General features: G+C 35.3%; 1 protein-coding gene across 29 annotated transcripts in view; it reads right to left on the reverse strand.

Annotated features, from left to right (window-relative positions):
• Positions 1-20,929, reverse strand: part of NRXN1 (neurexin 1) — a 703,850-nt gene that overhangs the window by 336,094 nt on the left and 346,827 nt on the right. For 17 of the 29 annotated variants that reach the window (XM_050314526.1, XM_050314525.1, XM_050314523.1 and 14 more), the window contains one exon: positions 15,641-15,760. In XM_050314526.1, coding sequence (XP_050170483.1) covers positions 15,641-15,760 — 120 coding nt within the window. Of the gene's footprint in view, positions 1-15,640; positions 15,761-16,727; positions 16,755-20,929 lie in introns of all 29 variants that reach the window. The other 12 variants (XM_050314497.1, XM_050314498.1, XM_050314507.1 and 9 more) reach the window with 1 other exon arrangement.

A 20,929-nucleotide genomic window follows, 5' to 3' on the forward strand; every position in this document is an offset into this window, starting at 1 on the left:
ACCATCTTCTTCAGTTGTTCACTCTCTCCAAAATGACAGTTAGAGTAGTTTTGTATTAATTTTGAGTATTAAACTTCTCAGATGAGCAACACAGACACAGATTTCATGAATGAAGGAGTACAATGGAATAGAATTTGCTTACTCAAGATCTGAGTGGAGCTGCAGCTTTTTGCATGAGGTGACAAGGTTCACAGAGGATCAACAGACTTCTGTATGTCTTTAAAAAGGGGGGAAAGTTGACCCAGTATTTTAAAAGGGTTAAATAGTTCTTTTCTCATTTTGGATTTCTGGAGTCTTGAAATCTTCTATACAAAATGTTTTTCCTACCCACTCTCTATATCTAATAGTCTTCCCACAAACTGTTACCTACTGCCTCCTAGTCTTTTTCTTTTAATTTAACTGTTTTCCAAATTTTTAGTCAACAGTAACATTATGGAAGATAAGCAACTAATCATCAATTTTTAAAAGATTATAGGGCTTAAGTCTTAGAGACAGGACACAGTAGCATGCAGTATGTAATTTTATCTGTGAGACATCCATTTTCTATCATTAAACTACACTATATAAAAGGAAAAAGTACACTCTAAGCACTGTTATTTCATCAAACAAAATACTTAAGGATTTTTAAGCCTCTAACCATGCTGGAAAAACAACCCCAAACCCTTTTAGAATGTTGCTTTAGTTATGGAGTTGTAGTTGTAGGATGTTTGAATGCATATAGGCACTAACTTCCTAATGATTAGCACAGCTTCATTGACAGGCTTGGCTGCAGAATCACAAAGCAAACATAAATTGCAGCAAATTAGCAGATTTTTTTCTTTAAAGAAAAAAGTTTAATGGATGTTTTGCCTGAGGAGTTCATTTCAATGGCTTCTCAGTAGACGCGACTGCACTGCCAGGAACCACAGACGCGTACAGTAAATTTAATAATGGCCCTATGCCATAGCATGGTTTGTACAGCTATGCAGCAGATCCCCATTCAGGCACAGGCTCTGCACAGTCAGCCCTGGAAACTAAACATATCAGAACCATGAAGGCCTAGGTGGAGACAGTATTCGTGGCTCTCTGCAAAGATAGCTGCATTTTAGAAGTCCATCTTGGTCCCAGTGAATTTAAGACAGCTTTGTCAATAAATTCATTCACAGTGAAATTTAATAAAATTTCATAAAGTTTCATAAACAAAACTACTGAAAGACACCGAAAGGAAAAGGAGATTTGGGAATACTTAAGAAAAGATAAAAGTGAAGAAAATGTAATATCAGGAGGAGGTTTTACTACATTCGTTTGTTCATCATGTCCATCTCTCCCAAGTTAAATACATGCAATGAAACAAGAGCTACATGTTGCAAAGACAGGAAAAAAAAAAAAAAAGAAAAAAAAGTCCTGCCAGGAATACTAATACCAGAGCATGCCATTTGAGATACAGTTGGCAATAATTGCCAGTCTCTGTTCCGGAACATTTTAATTTACTCACGGTAAACTGACATTCAGATAGGTTAAAAAATTATTTCCTACTTTTTAAAACATCAAAGAATTTGCTTCCAATCTGGTCTTTACAACTGACTATCTCCAGCATAAACACAGGGCAAATATCAGCACTGAATGGAAAGAATTTTCAGAGATGATGTCTAATCGTGATAACTACAACATCATTGCTTATTTCACTGTCTGAAGAATTGACATATATGTTCTCATGAATAAATTCATTGATATCTCTCTCAAAAATTAATATGAACAGGTAGCAAGCTACAGAAACATATTCATTTGGGATGCTATGAAACCTTTCAGGAAAAAATGCACATAAAAATAGGCATTGAAGATGAATAATTATTTTGTTATTATCACCTCTTTGGAATGTGTCTATTGTCCATGAACTCAGATCTCAAATGTCACCATATACATGCTGTTTTTCACAAAGAGGTATGAAATATTGCTACTAGTGTGGAGTGGACAAAATTTTATGTTAATGCTGACATATCCTCTACGTGTTTGACACATTTTCCTTGAAAAGTTACCCTCTTCAATCTGCTGGATAGCACAATGGCCTGCATAGCAGAAATCACTTTCTGTATACAATAACACAATAGCTTAGACAAACACTTTATTTATTTATTTTCCACTTACATCCAAGAGCAATGAATCCTAAACTCATTCTTCCTATGCAGGCAGAAGAACCATTGTGGGTAGTGAACAGGAATGTACCTGCAAACCCCAGTGATGACCCAGGTTAGTACAGTCAGAGCCAGAAGAAAACTTTTTGATCTCCTTTTTGGGTCCACACTCTCCTTCATTTGTTTTGCTGTCCTGGGGGCTGGGGTAGAGGGGAGATTTCCTGTTCTGACAGCGTTATTACATTCTATCTTCTTAAGGTAATTACTCTGGCTTTCTGTAGATATACTGGATTTTGACTTAAGGCCTTTTTATGCCACTCCAAGAGGAAAAAATAATAAAGGTCTTAAAGTGCTTGAAAATAGCCTCAAGTTCAGTCATAAATAACTACAGAATTACTACCTAAATTTTTACTAAACTCAGGGAACAGATAAATCATGTTATATCTAAATGGAATATAAATTCTAATAAATAGAAGTTTTGGAGTACAGATGGCAGTAGAAATAAATATCATTGCAAATCTTTTCATTTTAAAAGCTGATATAAAGTGAATGTAAATGGTGACAATCATATTTTAAGGACAAGTGTAGGTTAAATAATTTACATATCTTAAATAGCTAAGCCTTGAAAAAAAAAAAAAAAAAAAAAAAAAAGGAAGGAAGCCTGGAGAGGAACATTTATTCTTCATGATCATTAGACATTTTTTTTTTCTCTCAATGGCAGAGTGGCATACGAAGTCTGATGATTTTATGTTTCTTTCTTCAAAAGTTAAAACAATTTTTTTAATATACATAACTTCAAGAATTTTATTACTAGAAGAGAGATTTACATAGGATTTTATACTAATAGCACAAGCAATATGCAGTGACTACTGAAAATACACTGGAGTGGATTACCATGGTTCTCCTTTGTGCCTTGGCAGCATAGAACCAAGATATAATTACAGAATTGCTGCCACCTGCCAACTTGAAGAACTAAACCACATGCTTCCACAGAATAATAAAGAATGCTAAGATTAAAAAGCAAATGAAGGTTAAATCCTAAAGGTCTTCAGGGACCTCTGAGTTGTATATTTCTTCTGTACTACTTTTATCAATTTTACTTGCCCACAAAGAGGAAGGCTCTTCCCAGTTAAACAAGTCCATCTAATGAAATGCTTGAATTTTCACACAACTGCTTAGAAAACAGGACATCTGCAATGTGCAAACTCATATTAAACTTCGTCTTTGGATTTAGAGCTTTTTCATCTTCAAGGAGCAAAAAAAAATTAGACAAATTGTTCACAATGCCAATAAACCCAGAAACTCAGCTAAGAATTTCACATTAAGAAGACATCTTAATGTGAAAAAAAGACTACTAGTATATGCATCAGTCAGAGGATAAAAAATTCCAGAATGCTGTTATTGGTCTGTGATTAAATTTCCCACACACACTCTTTTTTTTAAAGCAATTATATTTTAATAGAGTGATGAAAAAAGAATTTATTCAGAATCACTTACAAGTGATTTGAAGAAGTAATTTAAGTTATCGCTGAGAATATATTAATCTGGAGGATTTTATCTTCATATGAGATCATTTTTAAAATTATGTACCTGTTCACATTTTTACTCACATAAACATACATATTAAATTTAATTTCAGAATATTTACATGAAGGGATATTAATTGCTAGAGTACAGGTGCTTCTCAGTAGTCCATATTTCAGTTTACATAAACCTAAAAATGAACAAGAGATTGTGTACAGATAGCTTATGGAGTGTCTTCCCCATACTTTCTATTATTCCTAAAAATTGGTAGGCCTTACCTGCTTAGTACTTAAGATAACTTAGAACTTTGCTTCAAACTACCAAGTATTGCCCGGAATTTATGACCTAAGGCTGTACAGCTCCCAACACTTATATGCAAGGTTATGATTCCCTACAGCCTTCCACAATATCTTCTTACTTATTCTTTCCAGTTTTAAAAACTGTTTAACACACCATTCCACCAATATTTACACATCAATAACTTACTATGCACAAACTGAGCAATATCACTCTCAGTTCCCAGCATCCTCTCCCCATACTAATTATTTTTGGCATATCAAGCTAAAGATGTTCCACAAGATCTTGGCTTAGGATGCAGAGCTGGCCTAAGAAGTTTAAAAGTCTGAAATTTGCTCCCAACTGGTCCTGCCACAATCACTGTAGTTGTGCAGGTGATGTTGAGTTACATGAGTTGTCTTAAAAATATCTTTGCCATCCCCAATTCTGCTGACACTCACATTTTGGAAGGTACATAGAACCAGCAGTTTACAGAAATAAAAAAAAAAAAAAACCAACAAAAAAGGACCAGAATTCTTACTCTTAGAAAGTTTCTGTGTAGGGTTATATTAGAAGTGCGCTAAGGGAATTTTATATTTCTATTTAAGGTGCTGTTCCTGCTCTAAATGTAGAGAAGACACTTCAATTTTAACTTTCAAAACTGACATTTTCCAAAGGACTTGAATTCAACAACATTTTTTACAACATTGTTACTAATACACATTCTAAATCCTGACATCATTTTTCCTAGAAAATGGGACTGAGAAACAAGTTGGGCAATTCCTTAGACAACCTCTTTATCTTGTGATCAACCCCACACAGTGCAGAAATACTCAAATTGCACGAAATACCTTTTCTACATATCTGAAACTACGATACACTGCATTTTTGTTAAAGGTTTATGAATCAGTATCCACAAGTTTTTCCCTGCTGTCTGGCGTACAGTATCATCCACAGGAAAAGGTTAATCTTCTGGGAAAATATCATCTCTTGGCCCTGTGCATTTGTTGGGGTCACACAAGCTTTCTTTGAAGTTGGCTGTCATCCCAGTAAAGCTGCTTTAAGTAGTTCAAATTAAATATCACTAGTATTACATGTTGGTAGTAAGTAGAGGCAAGAAAGAGAAAAGCTTTAGGGTAGAAATTCAGAGGAAATGGGATTATGTTTGCTCAGTAAAATGTTCCCCAAATTATGATTTTCAAAAATGTTCAGGCCTCAGTTGTACAGAAATTTAATCTGCTGAGTTCTGAAATTATCCGAACTTGATCTGACATGCCACTGTTGGTCCAGCAAATTAGGAATCATTTTTCATTTATTCCAGGTAGCATTTTCAATTATTGTTTTGATTATTTCCTCCTATAAAGACTTCCCCTCAGGGATTACAAAAAAAAAAAAAACATTAAAATGTGCCCCTATCGTTTTAGCAGACACAAAAGAAAAAGTGAATAAAATGGGAAAGACTGAAGATCAATGCTAAAGCAGAACTTGGCCAAAGAACAAAGATTACCAAGTAGATATCCAAGTAGCCCCTTGAACATACTTGTCTTTGACTTTAGGATTCTGGCTAAAGTTAAAGGATTCTTCATATTTGTCTAGCGTTTTCAGATATCAAGCAGTTTCGCTTAACTGCTGGATCCTCAGGAATCTCAAACTTGTCATTTGCCCATGTACATATCAGGTCTTTATGCGTTGTAGCACGCATGATACTTCTGAGCAGCCTTGAACCCTTCGTGAAAGTCATACAGATGGTTTGTACATGCATAGTAAATCCGACTGTTCTAGAATGGGTCCAATTCACTGCTCATGCAAAACCCAAGTGTACTTGTGTAGAAATACAGGATAACTGTTGTGTGTACACTCTACAGCACACAACTGCTTGAAGGAGAAACAGTGAAGAAGGGCTTTAATGACAAATATGCATATGGGGGGATAATGGGGGAAGAATAAGGAGGCCCTTGGATTCCTCCTGATGTGTTGAAGGATTGTGGTGTTTCTGATTCTCTTCAGGAGAGCTCTGGTTCAGGGTCAAAACAGGAGATACCAGCTAGCCATAAAACTAGTTCAAGTATGTGACAGCCGCTACGATTACAGGTCATGAAGTTACAAGAAAAGGCTATTTTCGAAAAGCAGAAAATAACCTGAGTATTTAAAGGAAACAAATTAACATGATCATCTGCCACTTATAGAATCAGTGTTTAAAATTCACCTATCTGATGAATTTTTGACCACACAGGAAAGCCAGCCCACACTTACTACTGGATCACAAGAAAATTCATGACCCTAATAAACCTGAGGCTAAGCTAATATGTTTTGGTGATCCAGAAGATGGGATAAAGAGGGAAAAAAAATGAGAGCAGAAAGAATTTCAAGCAACTTCAAAATCTCTGAGTTTAATTTCAAGGGGAAAAATGCTATGACCATATATATGGTGACGTTGGATTTCAGTGTATTAAAATCAGTCATTCAACTGGTGATTTGAAACTCAAATTGTAACTGAATTTCAGTTTGTTGGTAGAAAGCATCTGTCCTGTCCAAATAACAGATCATTGATCTAATTAGCAGTTTTCTTAAGATTTACTCTATTTAGAAGGGATAGAATTTTTAAACAGCAAAACATACTATAGGAAGGTTACCTTATATGGTAAAGCAGACTCAGAATTTGAGATTATTTGCAAATGGTGTCTGTAAATATTAATGCACTTTGACAATGAACACTGCATATCATGCATTTTAAGAGTTTTTTAGTGTGTGGATGTTTGCAGTGCAATGATGTAATTTTGCATATGTCTGTTTTCAATTCAAAGTGTAGCTTTATTAAGAAGAGTGATAGTATAAAGCTTAGCAGCATGAGCATTCCTCCAGAATTAGCAAAAAATTGACATGCATCCTTAACACAACCTTTTCACTGGGTTTGTGGGCACCAAAAGCTTCATAAGCATTAGCTGTTCTCCATCCTCTTTTCTACAATTCCAACTTTCCAATACCCAACCTGGATATTGACTGCTTTTATTACGGAGTGGTTTTCCCCAGCCTGCGACTTCATTTTGCGGTTGTCTTCATTAAGCAACCAGACACTAAAACCTTGTAAAAGTCCTTTGGTCCTAGGAGTATTTGCTTCCATCAGTATTTTTTCATACTGTTATTACTGACTCTGTGGCCTTCTTTCATAATACCCTAGAATACCTAAGGAGAAAATGGCTACTAAGATTTCCAAAGACAACATCAGTATACAAGATTCATAAGCCTAAGTTAAAATGAAATATTGAAGGATCTTAAACAGTACAAGTGCCACTGAGAGAATAGGCATCCTTATAGATGTATGTGCTAAGAAAAATACAGATATTTCATTTAGATTAACTGCTAGTTCAGTGGAGTGGCAGGCCAAAAGTGGTCAAAACAGGTCCAATGTCCACCCTTTAGCATGGGAACAAAATCATGAAAGCTGCAAAAATGTCCGTATAATGTATCCTCCTCTGTGCCATACCGCTTCTCCAGTGCATGCTTCCATTTTCAGTTTCTGAGCAATTGCTCAGATCTCTACTTTGGATTCCGAAACACCTTGATTTACCTATGTCAGATTCAGGTAATTTTCTTTATTCTGCTTTTAATAGGAAGGTTTTCTTTGTCTTAACCTTCTGCGGCATCTGGCACAAGCGAACACTGAAGATGGTGTCAAGGGACCAACAAAATCTCATTTTGCAACAAGCACACAAATTCCTCCTGTGTATGTAGTTACTGTGAATCTAACCCACCTATCTAGCTATCAAGCCAGAACACATGCTGAGAAAGAACAGGTTGCCTTAGTAACCCCAGTCCAGTTGTATAGACTACAGAAAAACTGAATAATTTTATCTTTCTAAAGCACCATTGTGCCATTGTACTTAAATATCTTAGATGTAAAATAGATATACATTACCCAACTCTCCATATACACTTTGAGCTATTCTCATACTATGGATTATAGAAGACACTGCTTGGGAAAGCTTTTCTTCTTCTTTCTTACCGTTTGTGACCCTTGCAGCTGTGACTTATTAAAAAAGCTAGCATTCATTGCCTTTTTTTTGGCGTTGTTGGAGATGAACGACTGACACCATTACAGAGTTAATATTTCTATTCCAGCTGTGCTGCGTATAATGACTAATCTAGTTCAGAAAACTTCCAGCTATCTAAAATTGATTTTAATATATGATATTTTTGGGACGTACAGAGAAATCTGTGAGAAAGAATACTGACAGCAAGAATACTGACAGCACTCATCCAGTATGCTTATTACTGTCAATAGCTTTTGACTACACAAATTTCAGGTCTGAACTGTATGTAATCTGCCATTAAATTGTAATAACTGAAAGTTCTAGAGAAAGGAATCTAACGACACCCAACTGAACAATTTTAGTTCCATGAGAATATATTTAATTAACCCCTAATCATTTTCACCTTTATGACACTGGAAACACTTCTAGGATTTGATTTACAAAATTATTATGCCATTAATAAGAGAAAGATATTATTGACATACCAAAATCCAATTTAATTACTCCCTTGATTCCTCTAGAGGCAGAGAGAAGCTTGCAATTTTCTGACACTATGTTCCATTTTTAATATTGTGAAATAGAAAATTCCTCTGAGTAGGCCAGAAATGTTGCATATTTGCTTCCATCTCAGCTACAAGCACAACTACACCAATGTATTTTGGCTACCTTGAAACTTCCCTTTTGGCTTTTTCTGTATCAAGTATCCCACTTAAAACTTTTCTTATTATTTTTTGTTAAAATATTCTCACATGTGAGAGCTTCTACAATAACTACCAAACAACTTTCTATTATTTTCATTTTTTAAAGAGATAGTGTGCAATATATTTAAGAAAATGGAAATTCCTCAACAATTTAGGCATGGATAGATCAATTAACTGACTACTCCAGAATTTGTATGCAGACAAGAAAAAAATTCTTAAACTTGTTTTCAAACTGTTAAGAAAACCATGCCTGTTCATTTACATAATTAATAGACTGATATATCTTAATGAAAAGCCAAAATTTACATACTGCAAAATGCACATAAGAGAAGAAAAAGCCCAACAGAGCTGGGCCAATAAAACCTTGAAAAAAATGTTGTCATCCATTCATCAAGCTCCATAGTTCTTGCTGATGCACCATGTGCTCCCATATAACATCACGGGAGCCTGACAGTTCAAGTTGCAGTCTATTCTGATTAGGTTTCTAATAAAAATAACAAAAAAAGTCATCTTGGTCAACAGTCATGGCTCACTAGCAACACTTTCCTTGACCTTTTTACAGTTTTTCTAATTCTCCCACACACCTCAACTTTGCATTTTTCAAGACTGTGTGTGTAAAGTCCTACTTCCTTTGAAGTTTATACAAATTGGGTTGCTGATATTTGTCACCAGAAATTCCAGATGTTCCTTATAGAGAGAAATCAGATAAAATAAGCTGAACAAATTGAGATTTCTTCAATTAGTTCATTCCATCATTTTGCCCAGCATTGTAATTTTATGCGCAGCAATCTTTATTTCTCCTGTGTAAAGTGAGTCTCTGTGGCAAAGTAATCATATGAAGTATTTAGACTGGTATGTTATCAGGGACAGATTTTTTTTAATTCTCAGCTACTGGAGATGAAAACAAAATGTGTTTTAAAGTGCTCTTGAGTAATTTTCTATCCCTTTTCTTGGTAGCAGGTTATATGTTTATTGATATCTTGCAACTACAAAGTCTTAGCCAGGAATATGTAATAGTATTTTGGAAAGTACTACTGAGAGCGCATATTGTGATTAGGTCAGCTTTCAGTCACTGGGTTAATTACACTTCTTTATTATGTATTTATCCTGCTCACAAAAGTAGTATTAACACTGATCTTACACTCTAGTTGTGAAAAAGGTACAAAAGATGCACTATTGATCACAGTTAAATCAGTTAATAAATGTGAAGTAAATCTATTTAAATCCATCATTTGTGTAATATTGGACTGATAATGCAAAGACAGTGAATATTACCCTTGGATTTGCATTCCAGGAGAAGGAAGGCATTGTGAGAGGACAATGACTACCCGATTCTCAACAGCATAAGATAGTTCAGAAAACTGTAAAAAGTCAGTGGCACGGATAACAGAAAATAATATTTTTTATACATTATAAATTTAGTGTGTGCATGCATAACATTAAACACTAAACATTGCAGGCCTAAGGAAAGACATAGCTACACTTGGATACTGAATACTGGAATACTGAACTACCCGCCTTGCAATCTGGATTATTACATACTCATTAATTACATGTTCACAAAGTATAAGACTTGTCTCATTGAGTGTGAGAATGCGCCTGCTTTGATCAGAGTTCTGCAGTGAAGGTGGTTGGTATTTATAAAACCACTCACTTATGCATGCTGACTCAATATTTAGGAGTTTTGTGCTTTACAGTATAACCTCAATATTACTTAATGCTCTCTCCAAACACTACACTGAACAGAGAGTCATTCGGTTCCTTTTGGAATTTTTATTATGTCAAATACTCTAATATCCAAATCTCTCATAAACTTTAATTAATGTATTTTTACCGTGTCTTGTTTCTACTATCCTCAGCAACAGCCAAAATTATCCACTGCTCAGTGTGTTCAATATGAAATAATTAGGATTTGATTTTCTGGAAGCATACATGTTTCAGTTCCTGATGTAGGAAGGGGGTTAGGAAAGCCAACACTCACTTGGAGTTAAATCCGACAAGGACAGGTATAGTTTCAGTTGAAAGGCAATATCTCTATAACACAACCAAATATCGAGAAAATCAAACATGTTTATGTGAACCCATCTTGTAATACTGATACAGCTCTCCACTTAAATTAGGACTTTTGATTTTTCTTGGTAAAGTGTAAACATAAAACAGGAGAATTAAAAAAAAAAAGTTTTGTTACTCACAGTGATTGAGAATGTTGAATTCCTAGTCAGGAGAGACTGACTGCATGGTGAAGTTCTAACCCTTCAAAAATGGATTTTAATGGAAGTGTTGACACAGTGTTATTTATACCATCACAAGTACAACACCAATACATTATTCCCTTATGGTAACAGACAGTGTTGAAGCTGCCCTGTAATTTGGCACTGAACATTTCTATACTAATGTAATGTGACAATGTTATTATGTCTGCTATTTTCTATGCCATAATAGCAGTATTTGTTTCCACAAACGTGCCATTACATTCACTAATATGGCTACACTTAAAGACTGCCCGAGTAAAAACAGATGTAAACTTATAGAAAGCAGATTATCTCTTATAGATTTGTTTTTCTGTGCCAGAGTAATTTTCAATCCTACTCTTATAAAAAAAGCCGAATTCCCTGGAAGGATAGCTTTTACTACATAACCTGCTGTTAGATATAGTTACTATGTTCATGATGTGTTTTCTCAGAGGAGATGCATGCTTGCATCCATTTGTAACAACAGCTATTAACTGTCCTTTTAGTACAGTCTTTATGTAATCCCATTTTTTAGAAACAACTGCTACTGGTCTGCTTTACATTTATCAGTGTAACACTGTCTATCACATCTAAAGAGCACTAGTGCCCTGAATCTCCAAGTGTCATATCACATCAAAAGACAAAATAATAAACTGTATAGCATGTTGCAGTCAAAAATTCTCCTGCCTTGTTTATCTTCTTGCAAATAAAAAATTGCAGCACATAGAAAGTTTCCACCTTTGCCACAATGGTTTATAGTCTACAAGCATTCCGTACTCACTGGAGTGGACTACTGAGATTTGCAGCTAAGTAAAATTTCTGTGATGGTATTCCTGACTACAATTGTAAAACTATAGCCTTACATTTAGCCCAGAGTAAGGCCCAGGTCCTCTTTCCCAGGAGTACATTTCCGAAATTTGTCTTCTCCCAAGCAGACACACATAGGACACTCTTAGACTGGGAAAGAAAACAATCTACCTCACACAGCACCTATTTTGAGAAAACTTTAAAAAAAAAATCTTCATTTTAAGCTTGTGCACATTTTCACCTGCAATAATACATTGAACAGCACAGGAGTAACAATTTGCTGTTATCAGAAAGATTAAAGAAACTTCTTGAACAATGTATTAGTAGAATGTATTATAACACTTTTCAAGAAACTATTTCTCTCATTATTTCCTCCGCACACTCTGTTTTGGAAATTAAAGACAAGAATGATACATGTGAAACATTTGCATTATAAAGCCTAGGAACGATGCGTGTCAGATCTTTGTGCACTGAGGTTACTATGGGAAACACATTGAAAGTATCAGCTCAAATGCAGCAAGGTAATTTGTGCACATAAATTTATGCAAATTGCAGGTGATTGATACAAAGCTGGGAGGAGTGGTTGATAGACCAGATGTGTGTGCTGCCATTCAAACGGATGCTGACAAGCTGGAGAAGTGGACTGACAAGAACCTCATAAAAAAAATGACAAATCCTGCACCTGGGGAAGAATAAACCCACACATCAGGACAAGCTGGGGCCTGACCAGCTGGAAAGCAGCCTTTCAGAGAAGGATCTGGGTATCCTGGTAGTCAACAAGTTGCACATGAGTCAGCAGTGTGCTCTTGTGGCAAAAAAAGGCCAACAGCTCCACTGGCTGCATTAGGTAAAATGTTGCAGAAACGTCGAGGGATGTGATCTTTCCCCCCTACTCAGCACTGCTGAGATGCAACTGGAGCACTGGCTCCTAGTGCTGTGATCCCCAGTGCATGAGCATGCAGGAATAAGTCCAGCAAAGGGCCACAAAGGCAATTAAGAGCCCTCTCATATGAAGAGAGAGAGCAGGAACTGTTCAACCAGGAGAAGAGAAGGCTCAGTGGTGACAACTCAGTGTTTTAGAATACCTGGTGTTTGGGAGGTAAAGAAGGCAGACAGATTTTTCTCAGTGGTTCCCAGTGAGAAAACAAGAGGCAATAGGCACAAACTGAAATATATGAAATCTTATTTAAACTTAAGGAAAATGTTTGTACTGTGAGGGTGAATGAGCACCGTCACAGGTTGCCCAAAGTGGTTGTGGAGTCTTCATCCTTGGAGATGGTGACCCAGACAACCTGTACTATCTGACTCTGCTCTGAACAGAGGGGTTAGACTAGGCATTCTCCATAGGTCCCCTCTCACCTTGGTCCCTTTGTCACTGAAATTTCTGCTCAAATATGTCCCCTAAGATCTGGTGGAACAAAACAGTTGTGAGGTGTGGTGGGTAAAATTGTGGCTGAGGGCAAAACACCCACGCAGCTGCACACCCACTCTGACTCTGCTATTTCTCACTCATTTTGTTCCTTCATCCTTTATCTATCCAGCGTATTGGCAAGAATGGTATACTTTCTAAGTGTATTTTCATAGAGTTGTCACCAGCTTGGCTTGAGGGACTCAGCTGTGCCCTGTGATGGGTATGGTGGAGCAGGCTGTACCCAGCATGGGGCAGTCCTGTCCTGTTGTCACCAAGGCCACACTCCAGCACCTCTCTGCAAACACCTAGACATGGACATCCAATCCTGGAGGAATGCAAATCTCCATAAAACAAGTACTTTTAACTATTTCTGTTATTACCACTGACACTTATTAGTAAGTGGTCAATTTTTGGGGTTTGAGAACCAAGAATCTCTACCTATGATGTCCCGAATACTCCATTTTACCTAAATCAGTATATTTACATGTAAAATAAGCCAAATTCATGCCTGCATAGCAATACTGGGTTAGATTTCAGCTTCTGTCAAGCAGCACAATCTGCAATGGGAACATGCTCACACACACTGCTCAGAAACGTGCCTACATCCTTCCTGAAGGGAATGCATTTTCAGCAACAAGCAGGTGCTATTCCAGACCTGTCGCTGAGATAATCTTTCTTCATAGGAAGGGAATTTGTCTTACTTCAGTGCTGCAAAGTTTAGCCTGTGGTGTGCAGCCTGTGCAAGTTATCAAAAATTGTAGTAACATTTCATCATTTCTCTTCCCATTATTCTCTTCCCAGACACAGCAGAGAGCAATCTTGGAGCATTTAAATGACGTTGAGGTTACAACATCATTTTTCCTCCTTTCTGGTATATATACCATTAGGAAAAATCCCTCTTGTTAGATTTGCTTTGCAGATTTTTCAGTATTTGAACTAATCTAAGGGGTCAAGATAAAGCAGAAACCAAATGTATTATTTATTAAAATCTGCATTCTATTACAAAATATCCATATCTAGAATAAATTTACATTTCATGTTTGTGATAAAGAAACATTTTTAAAAAGATTTATGTGTGAAAGAGGTATTTTTAGCAGCCATTTACTAAAGTAAAAGTACTCCTTTACCATCATCAGAAATAGCATATTGTGAAATATCTCAATTGTGTGCAATGTAGTCCATTATGTTACGATTTAAATGAGCCTTCACAGATTGGTAAATATCTTTCTTATGTAAGTTCATCAATTCGTGAAATTTACAGATTAGCTGTCACTTGAAGAAATCATTCATAGAATACTCCAGGTCCAGACATCAATTACTGTTAAAATATTTATAAACAAAGTTTTTCCTTTGTTAGATGTTATATATGTAACTTCTTTTTCCTAGCTTTTACTTACTTTTGAGACAACTCAAGATCACAGAAAAACAGAAATAACAACTTAAAAGCAAAATTTTCTCCTGTAACTGATAGGTGACTGAAACTTTTAAAAATATATGTTTAGCAATATGACTAATCACACATATTGATGGGAACTGCAAACTCATATACATAAAGTAAATCCAAACCTTCACTCAAATTATTGAAAGTTTTTTGATACCACATTTCATTTCTATCATGAGAGCAACTGTAAAGAAACAGACTGAGGTGAGTCCTTTTTGTTTTTTCCACAGCTTTCAAACTATGGAACTTTCATGAGAATAAATAATTAGGTTTTACATATAATTAATTTTCTAGCCTTATGAGAAATACAATTTGAGCCAAAAGCCTTAGGGAAATTCCCTCTTTGTGTAGATATAAAAATTTGCAACATTTGGATATTACAAATGTGATGAATTAAAAATAAAACTCAGTAGCTTGCTTTTACCATTTACCATGGAACATTGTGGCTCTTCCAGTACTATTCCAGCATCACTTCTGCATAATTCTACTTAGATCAATAAGGTTAGATTGGAATAAAACTAGATTATGAAGCTGGTGAATCAGGACCGTTATTTTTGACACATTTAAGCTTTTCCTGAAAGACCAGATGGTTGGTGTATGTTGTGTATTTTTATTCAGATGAAATCTAAAAGAACTAAAATACTCAGCATGCTTTTATTATTGGCATGTTTAGTGTGTCACCTAAAGAAATCTACAAAGAGAGATAATGAGCCTTGTCAACTGTTTCACAGTAATTATAGCCCTTATGATAGTGCTACAAAATTATAATGTAACTTAAGATAACAAAATGTAAAATGCTTCTTCAATCAGGAAAAAAAATCCTGTTTGTAATATTTACGCAGGAAAGGAACGATATCAAACAGGTAGCCATAAATTGCAATCAAGTGCAATAAAACCAAATTCTACCCATGTTTCATTCTGCCCGTTGTCCAAAATTTATACTGTATGTTTTAGCTTTGTTCTTATCACAAGCCTTACAGATTTTCACAGGGTTTACCGGTTCCTTTAAATATCTAATATTACAATAATATAACACTTCAGGCACTTGCTTCAAATGTTGCCTTTAAGCTCTCAAGGATTCAGAGGGGCATTTTTTTGCGTACTTACGGTCATTGCATAATGGTCCACTAAAGGAGGTCATGCTACAGTCGCAACTGAATCCATCCCACTGCTGTAAGCACACACCCTGGTTTGCACACGAATCCTCTTGGCATGTTGTGCTGGGGCCTGATGAGAACATACAAAAAAGGACTTGCACTTTGTCTTCCAAAGAAAGGTATTTCTCACTGGATCACATTAACTAGTTGCCAACATCTCAAATCATATGAGCAAAGAGTTACCAAGTCAAACACACATAAACTTGCTGATTTTGTAGCAGTATGTAACATGAAAAGGGTGGGTTTGCTTTAGTTGTAAGATTGCTATGTCAAACACATAAGAATGCACCAACGGAAGCAGAGTTATTCCAGGTACACTGGGAATGTTAACTTTGTTGTGAGTTATTTCTTAATCTGTTGTCAGACCATTAACTGGCTAAATGTTTTCTAAAAACTTCATTATTTCTTCCTGTAAATATATTTCAAACAGCAAAGCCAGATGCCACAGAAATCAAAACTCCAGGATATGAAAGTTTGGATAATAAAATTAAAAACAAATACAAATTTCAAAAAATAATAAAATGAAGCTACACTATTACAATTATTTAAATCCCACAAATTATTTTAAATCATTTAGGTCTGAAATTAAGGGCAGTTTGGGATTCTTTGGCAGGAATGTTGACAAGAACTGATTCACATGCTTCAGGGATCCCATGCAGGTTCCTTTTCAAAGAGGAAATGCAGAAAATCAGACTACTAATGAACTGACATGCCAAAATGTGACATACGCATGAAAAACAAAGCTACTCTATTTCTAGAGAATCATAACTAGACTACTGAAATATAAAGAAATTTCAAAAAGGAATGATCAAAGCACTTAAAGCAATCACTATACAAACATATTCAAGACTGAAAGCCTTTATGCAAGCTATGCTGGAAAATGAAGATTCATGTAGCCCATTGTTTTAGAGGTGTGAAAGACAAAATCTGAAACAAAATAACACACTTTAGTTCTGAAATGTACAGAGCATGTATTGCAGAAGTCCAACTGTGCATTGGGGGTTTCAGTCTTGTTTAATACACACAGGGCTATCTACCTTGCAAATCAGCTTTCATCAATGCAACTTTGTCAGCAAAATAAAAAAGCAAAATATAGTAAATGTTAGTAAGCAATATTGAAATGGCAGCAAACACAGAAAAAAAACATTCAGAGTAAAGTGCATGCTGCTGTTAAAGAGAGAAAGAAATGCCATATAATGCAAACAAATTAATGCTAATAGCCATAAATCTTCAGGCAAGCCAAAATAAGAAAGCAGTAATTTGCCAGTATCTTACTAGAAATATAATGGTTAATTGAGCTGATGACATGTAATGAAGGAAAATTAAAAGTGGGGGTTTTTTCTTCCTTGGATAGATATGAATGTATTAACAGAGTAAATGCATGGCTGAATCCTGACTAGCCATTTGTCATGTTCAGATACACTGAATTCAAGACTAATTAGCACCATCATCCACTGTGGTCTGTCTTTTCTCTAGCCCCTTTCTTTGTGATGGATGAATGAAGACTGAAATATAGACTGTGAACCACACTTTACAATAAGCTCTCACACACATTTCACACTAACTCTTGACACTACAAGGAAAGATTTGGTTCTGGAATTATAAAATTGTCCTAAATTGTTTTGGAGGAGACACATCAATAACCATTTGAAACTCCTACTGCCAGTCATTGATCACAGGGAAAAACTGGTCCAAAGATTATATAAATATATTAAAAAATCACTCTCTAGAGAGAAATCCACATAACCCTTCTTTTTACATTAGAGCTTCTTCAAATATCTCAGTGTGGGACTTTCTTTTGATTTGCCAGGATTTTAGAAAAATCCATACCAATACGATTTAAGTCAGCTCAGTGGCCTCTTCCTTTAAATGAGACACTGCTCAAGCACATCGCTGAATCAAGGCCTGAACAGCCACCAGAGTGACTGAGAACAAGGGTAAACTGCATTTTTTGGCAAAGCTATTAACTGTTCTATTTTCTCCTGCTATAATAATAACAATAACTGACTTACTGCAGTAGGCAGACATTAGATAGTGATTTCCCTTTCTCTGGAGTTTTGAGCCCAGAAGTTTAAACATTTGGGCATTACATCACCCTTTCTTGAGCTAGGGATTATAATGACAGAATCCCATAGCTGACAAGACACATTTTTTCTCACCAGATTCTGCTACTCAGAAACTTTACAAAGCTGAAGTGAAAATATCTGTAGGTGTTTAAATGTTATATATTCATGGATTTATTTACACTTTGTTATGCAATGTTGAATTTCCTCATCTTTTGCAAAAGTAGAGCAAAAGTCACAAGGACTTAAAAGTACACAAACTGCAGGACCCTGTAGGCACATTAAGAAGTACATGTCAAAACACACATATTTAGAAAATATACAGATTAAATCTTGTTACAAAACAAGGTATTTTGCCTTTTATTGAATTGATTCTTAACACTTTTGGTATATCTATATTAGCCATTATTAAAAAATAGCTTACATATAAGCATTTCTTTTAATAAAAGTAGGATTTTTTTTTTCAAGGAATAGAGGAGGACTGTTTAATGTTGGTAAATGCCACAATATTTACCAAAACAGGCTCATATTTTCCTATATATGTATTGCAGAACTAAGCTATTTAATAAAAGTACTGTAATATGCCCTTTTACAGCTTTCATCCTTTTATTCAATTTAAATATTTTAAATTATTCAGTCTTCACCACAGAATTTTTAATTGACTGGATTTGGTATCTCGTTTAGATTTGTCCTATGTGAGGGCTTAATGCAATATATAACACAAAAAGCATTTAAAAGTAACATATACACTTATTTTACCACTGAAATCTTTATGTATGCTAATATTGTGAAACTTTTCATATAGCTTGTATAGTACATGAATTATAATATATATGCACATGCATGCACACAGTGCATTTTTCTTCTAAATATATAAAAGCTATGTTTGTATCATACAGTAATTTCTATAATTCTGCTTTATTTAAAGTGTGTAAAGAAAGTACAACAGATTTGACTAGAGAAAAAGTGTTGACACAACCTGGCTCTGGGGTCTGCCATTAACAATTCGAAGAGCTAGTTAGCATATTTATGTTTCTAGCTGTTAGTTTCTATCTGCTCTAGTCATTTTAAAATTTGTCAACAAGGTGGATTCAGCCAAGTGTAAATTATGTCCAGTATTCAATGACAGAGAACAGAGATATCTATCTGGCTGTGGTTGAAGTTTCAAAATGTAAACCTTACAATTTGCCACACCAGTCACACGGTTGGGTTTGCAAAAAAATGTTTCATGCACTTATAACAGTAAAGTTATTGAGAAATATAAATATTTTAAGTACAAAATCTTACAGAGAAAATTAATTAGCAGGGCATTATGGCTTCATAGTTTGATAGAAGAGAGAAAAAGAGCTTTCACTTTTTTTTTTTTTTAATATGTACTAGGAAGTTGTGGAATTCAATACCTGAAAAATATCAAATCCAAGCGCCTCACTTCTCAGGCCAGATTTTCCAGCAGCCTGATGTCTTAACAAAGGACACATATCAACTGCCTTTTGGATTAAGAGTGGTCATGACCAACACTTTCAAAATTACTTGTGCTGTTGTGTCCTGAGCTCTTTGGACTTAATGTCTTAGGGGACTTCAGAGCTTACACATCCCATTGTAGAGTGAGATTGATGCAAAAAACACAGCTCTGAAAAGATGAAGACAGTCCCAGCTGTACATAGCAGCAGAGGTGTGAGCAGCTTGAGGCATACAAGAGTTTTCTAGGAGGCAGCTAAATTCACAAGTGACTTAAATCATATTTTAGGGGACAGAACACTTTTTTGTACATCTGATTCACGGTCTGCAAACAAAAGATGGATAGATGGGTCAGACACAAAGACTTGAAGTAAACAAGTGAGATGGAAGAGTTAACACTCAAGGTTAAGCAGAAAGGTTGGAAAGGAATATTTCATTCCATGCTGTTAAAGATTTCCTTCTGCAGGCAGAAGACCTTTGATGAGGCAGTTCTCTGGGAGCAAGGTAGCACATCTGGTTTGACCAGTTTGTTCTGTCGGATGATTTTGGTGTTGGGAAAACACTGACTCTCTATCTAAAAGGACAATAGTTGTATGGCCTTTATTAAATTGTCGGTAGCTTTATTAAATTCACTGATAGATGAGCTGTGCCACTGGTTTAAAAGGCGAACTCTCACACTAGGCCTGTGGCTATATTTCTTTGAAGTACATAAAATTCATTTAGGAAATTACATAATTTCAAAAGAAGCTATGAAATGCATAATGGAATTAAGGCATACTTTGACTCTCTGAAGGCATGGTGCAGGCATGAACTTGCTAACACCCATCAGAAAGCAGAATCTAATTTTCTACACTCAGTGGCAAACTAATCTATACATATTTTTTCACTCCTGATAGAAATATGTAAAATTTACATCTTATTTTTTCTTTAGTGTCTGTTTCTATGTGCTAACAATAGAACTTATACTGTTAACTAAAGGTAGTAGGTAAAGAACAAAAAAGTTCCACCTTTACAAATGTACTGTAGGCACAACAAAAGAGAAGACAGAATTTATCCACCAGAAGGCTTTATCCCATGAAGCCTGAGGAAACCCCCTGAGCTCTGCTTGGATTTTTTACAATGTTAATTTTCAAACTTAACAAACTTGATATCAAAATCATCAAGATTCCAACTTGAAATTAATTTTACGATGTCATTTACACATTTTTCTGTCAAGAGAAGAATGGCACTTAAGAGAAGGGAGAACATATAAAACTGAACATAGACACAAAATCCAGAATTATGTGAATAAAGTAGATATACAGTGACAGAAAATGTATTCAAATTATTTCATAAATCATAGTAAAAATAATGTGGGTTCAGAAGACAGCTGGAAAAATAGCTAGAGATTGACACCCCTGAATCAGAAATACACCTCTTCTAATTCTGTCTTCACTTAAATTCCGTGATATTCAAGATGAGTCAAAAAAGACATAAAAATGTGAGATAAAACATATTTGTCTATTACTGATTTCAGATAGAAAGGCTCATGACAATATTAATATCAGGGGGAGCAAAAATAGGGAATATAGAAAATTGGTCTTAAACGGCTTCATAAATTAGCCTTGAATTAATCAACTCAAAATGTCTGCTTTAAAAATGGAATCAGTTGGCCAACGTCTCAACATTAGCTAATGCCTAAGTGTTATGAAGATATAAAGAACTTCATAGAAGCTAAT

This window comes from Myiozetetes cayanensis, unplaced genomic scaffold (assembly GCF_022539395.1).
Source record: "Myiozetetes cayanensis isolate MyiCay16 unplaced genomic scaffold, myiCay2020 scf2-11, whole genome shotgun sequence".
NCBI classification, from domain to species: domain Eukaryota; kingdom Metazoa; phylum Chordata; class Aves; order Passeriformes; family Tyrannidae; genus Myiozetetes; species Myiozetetes cayanensis.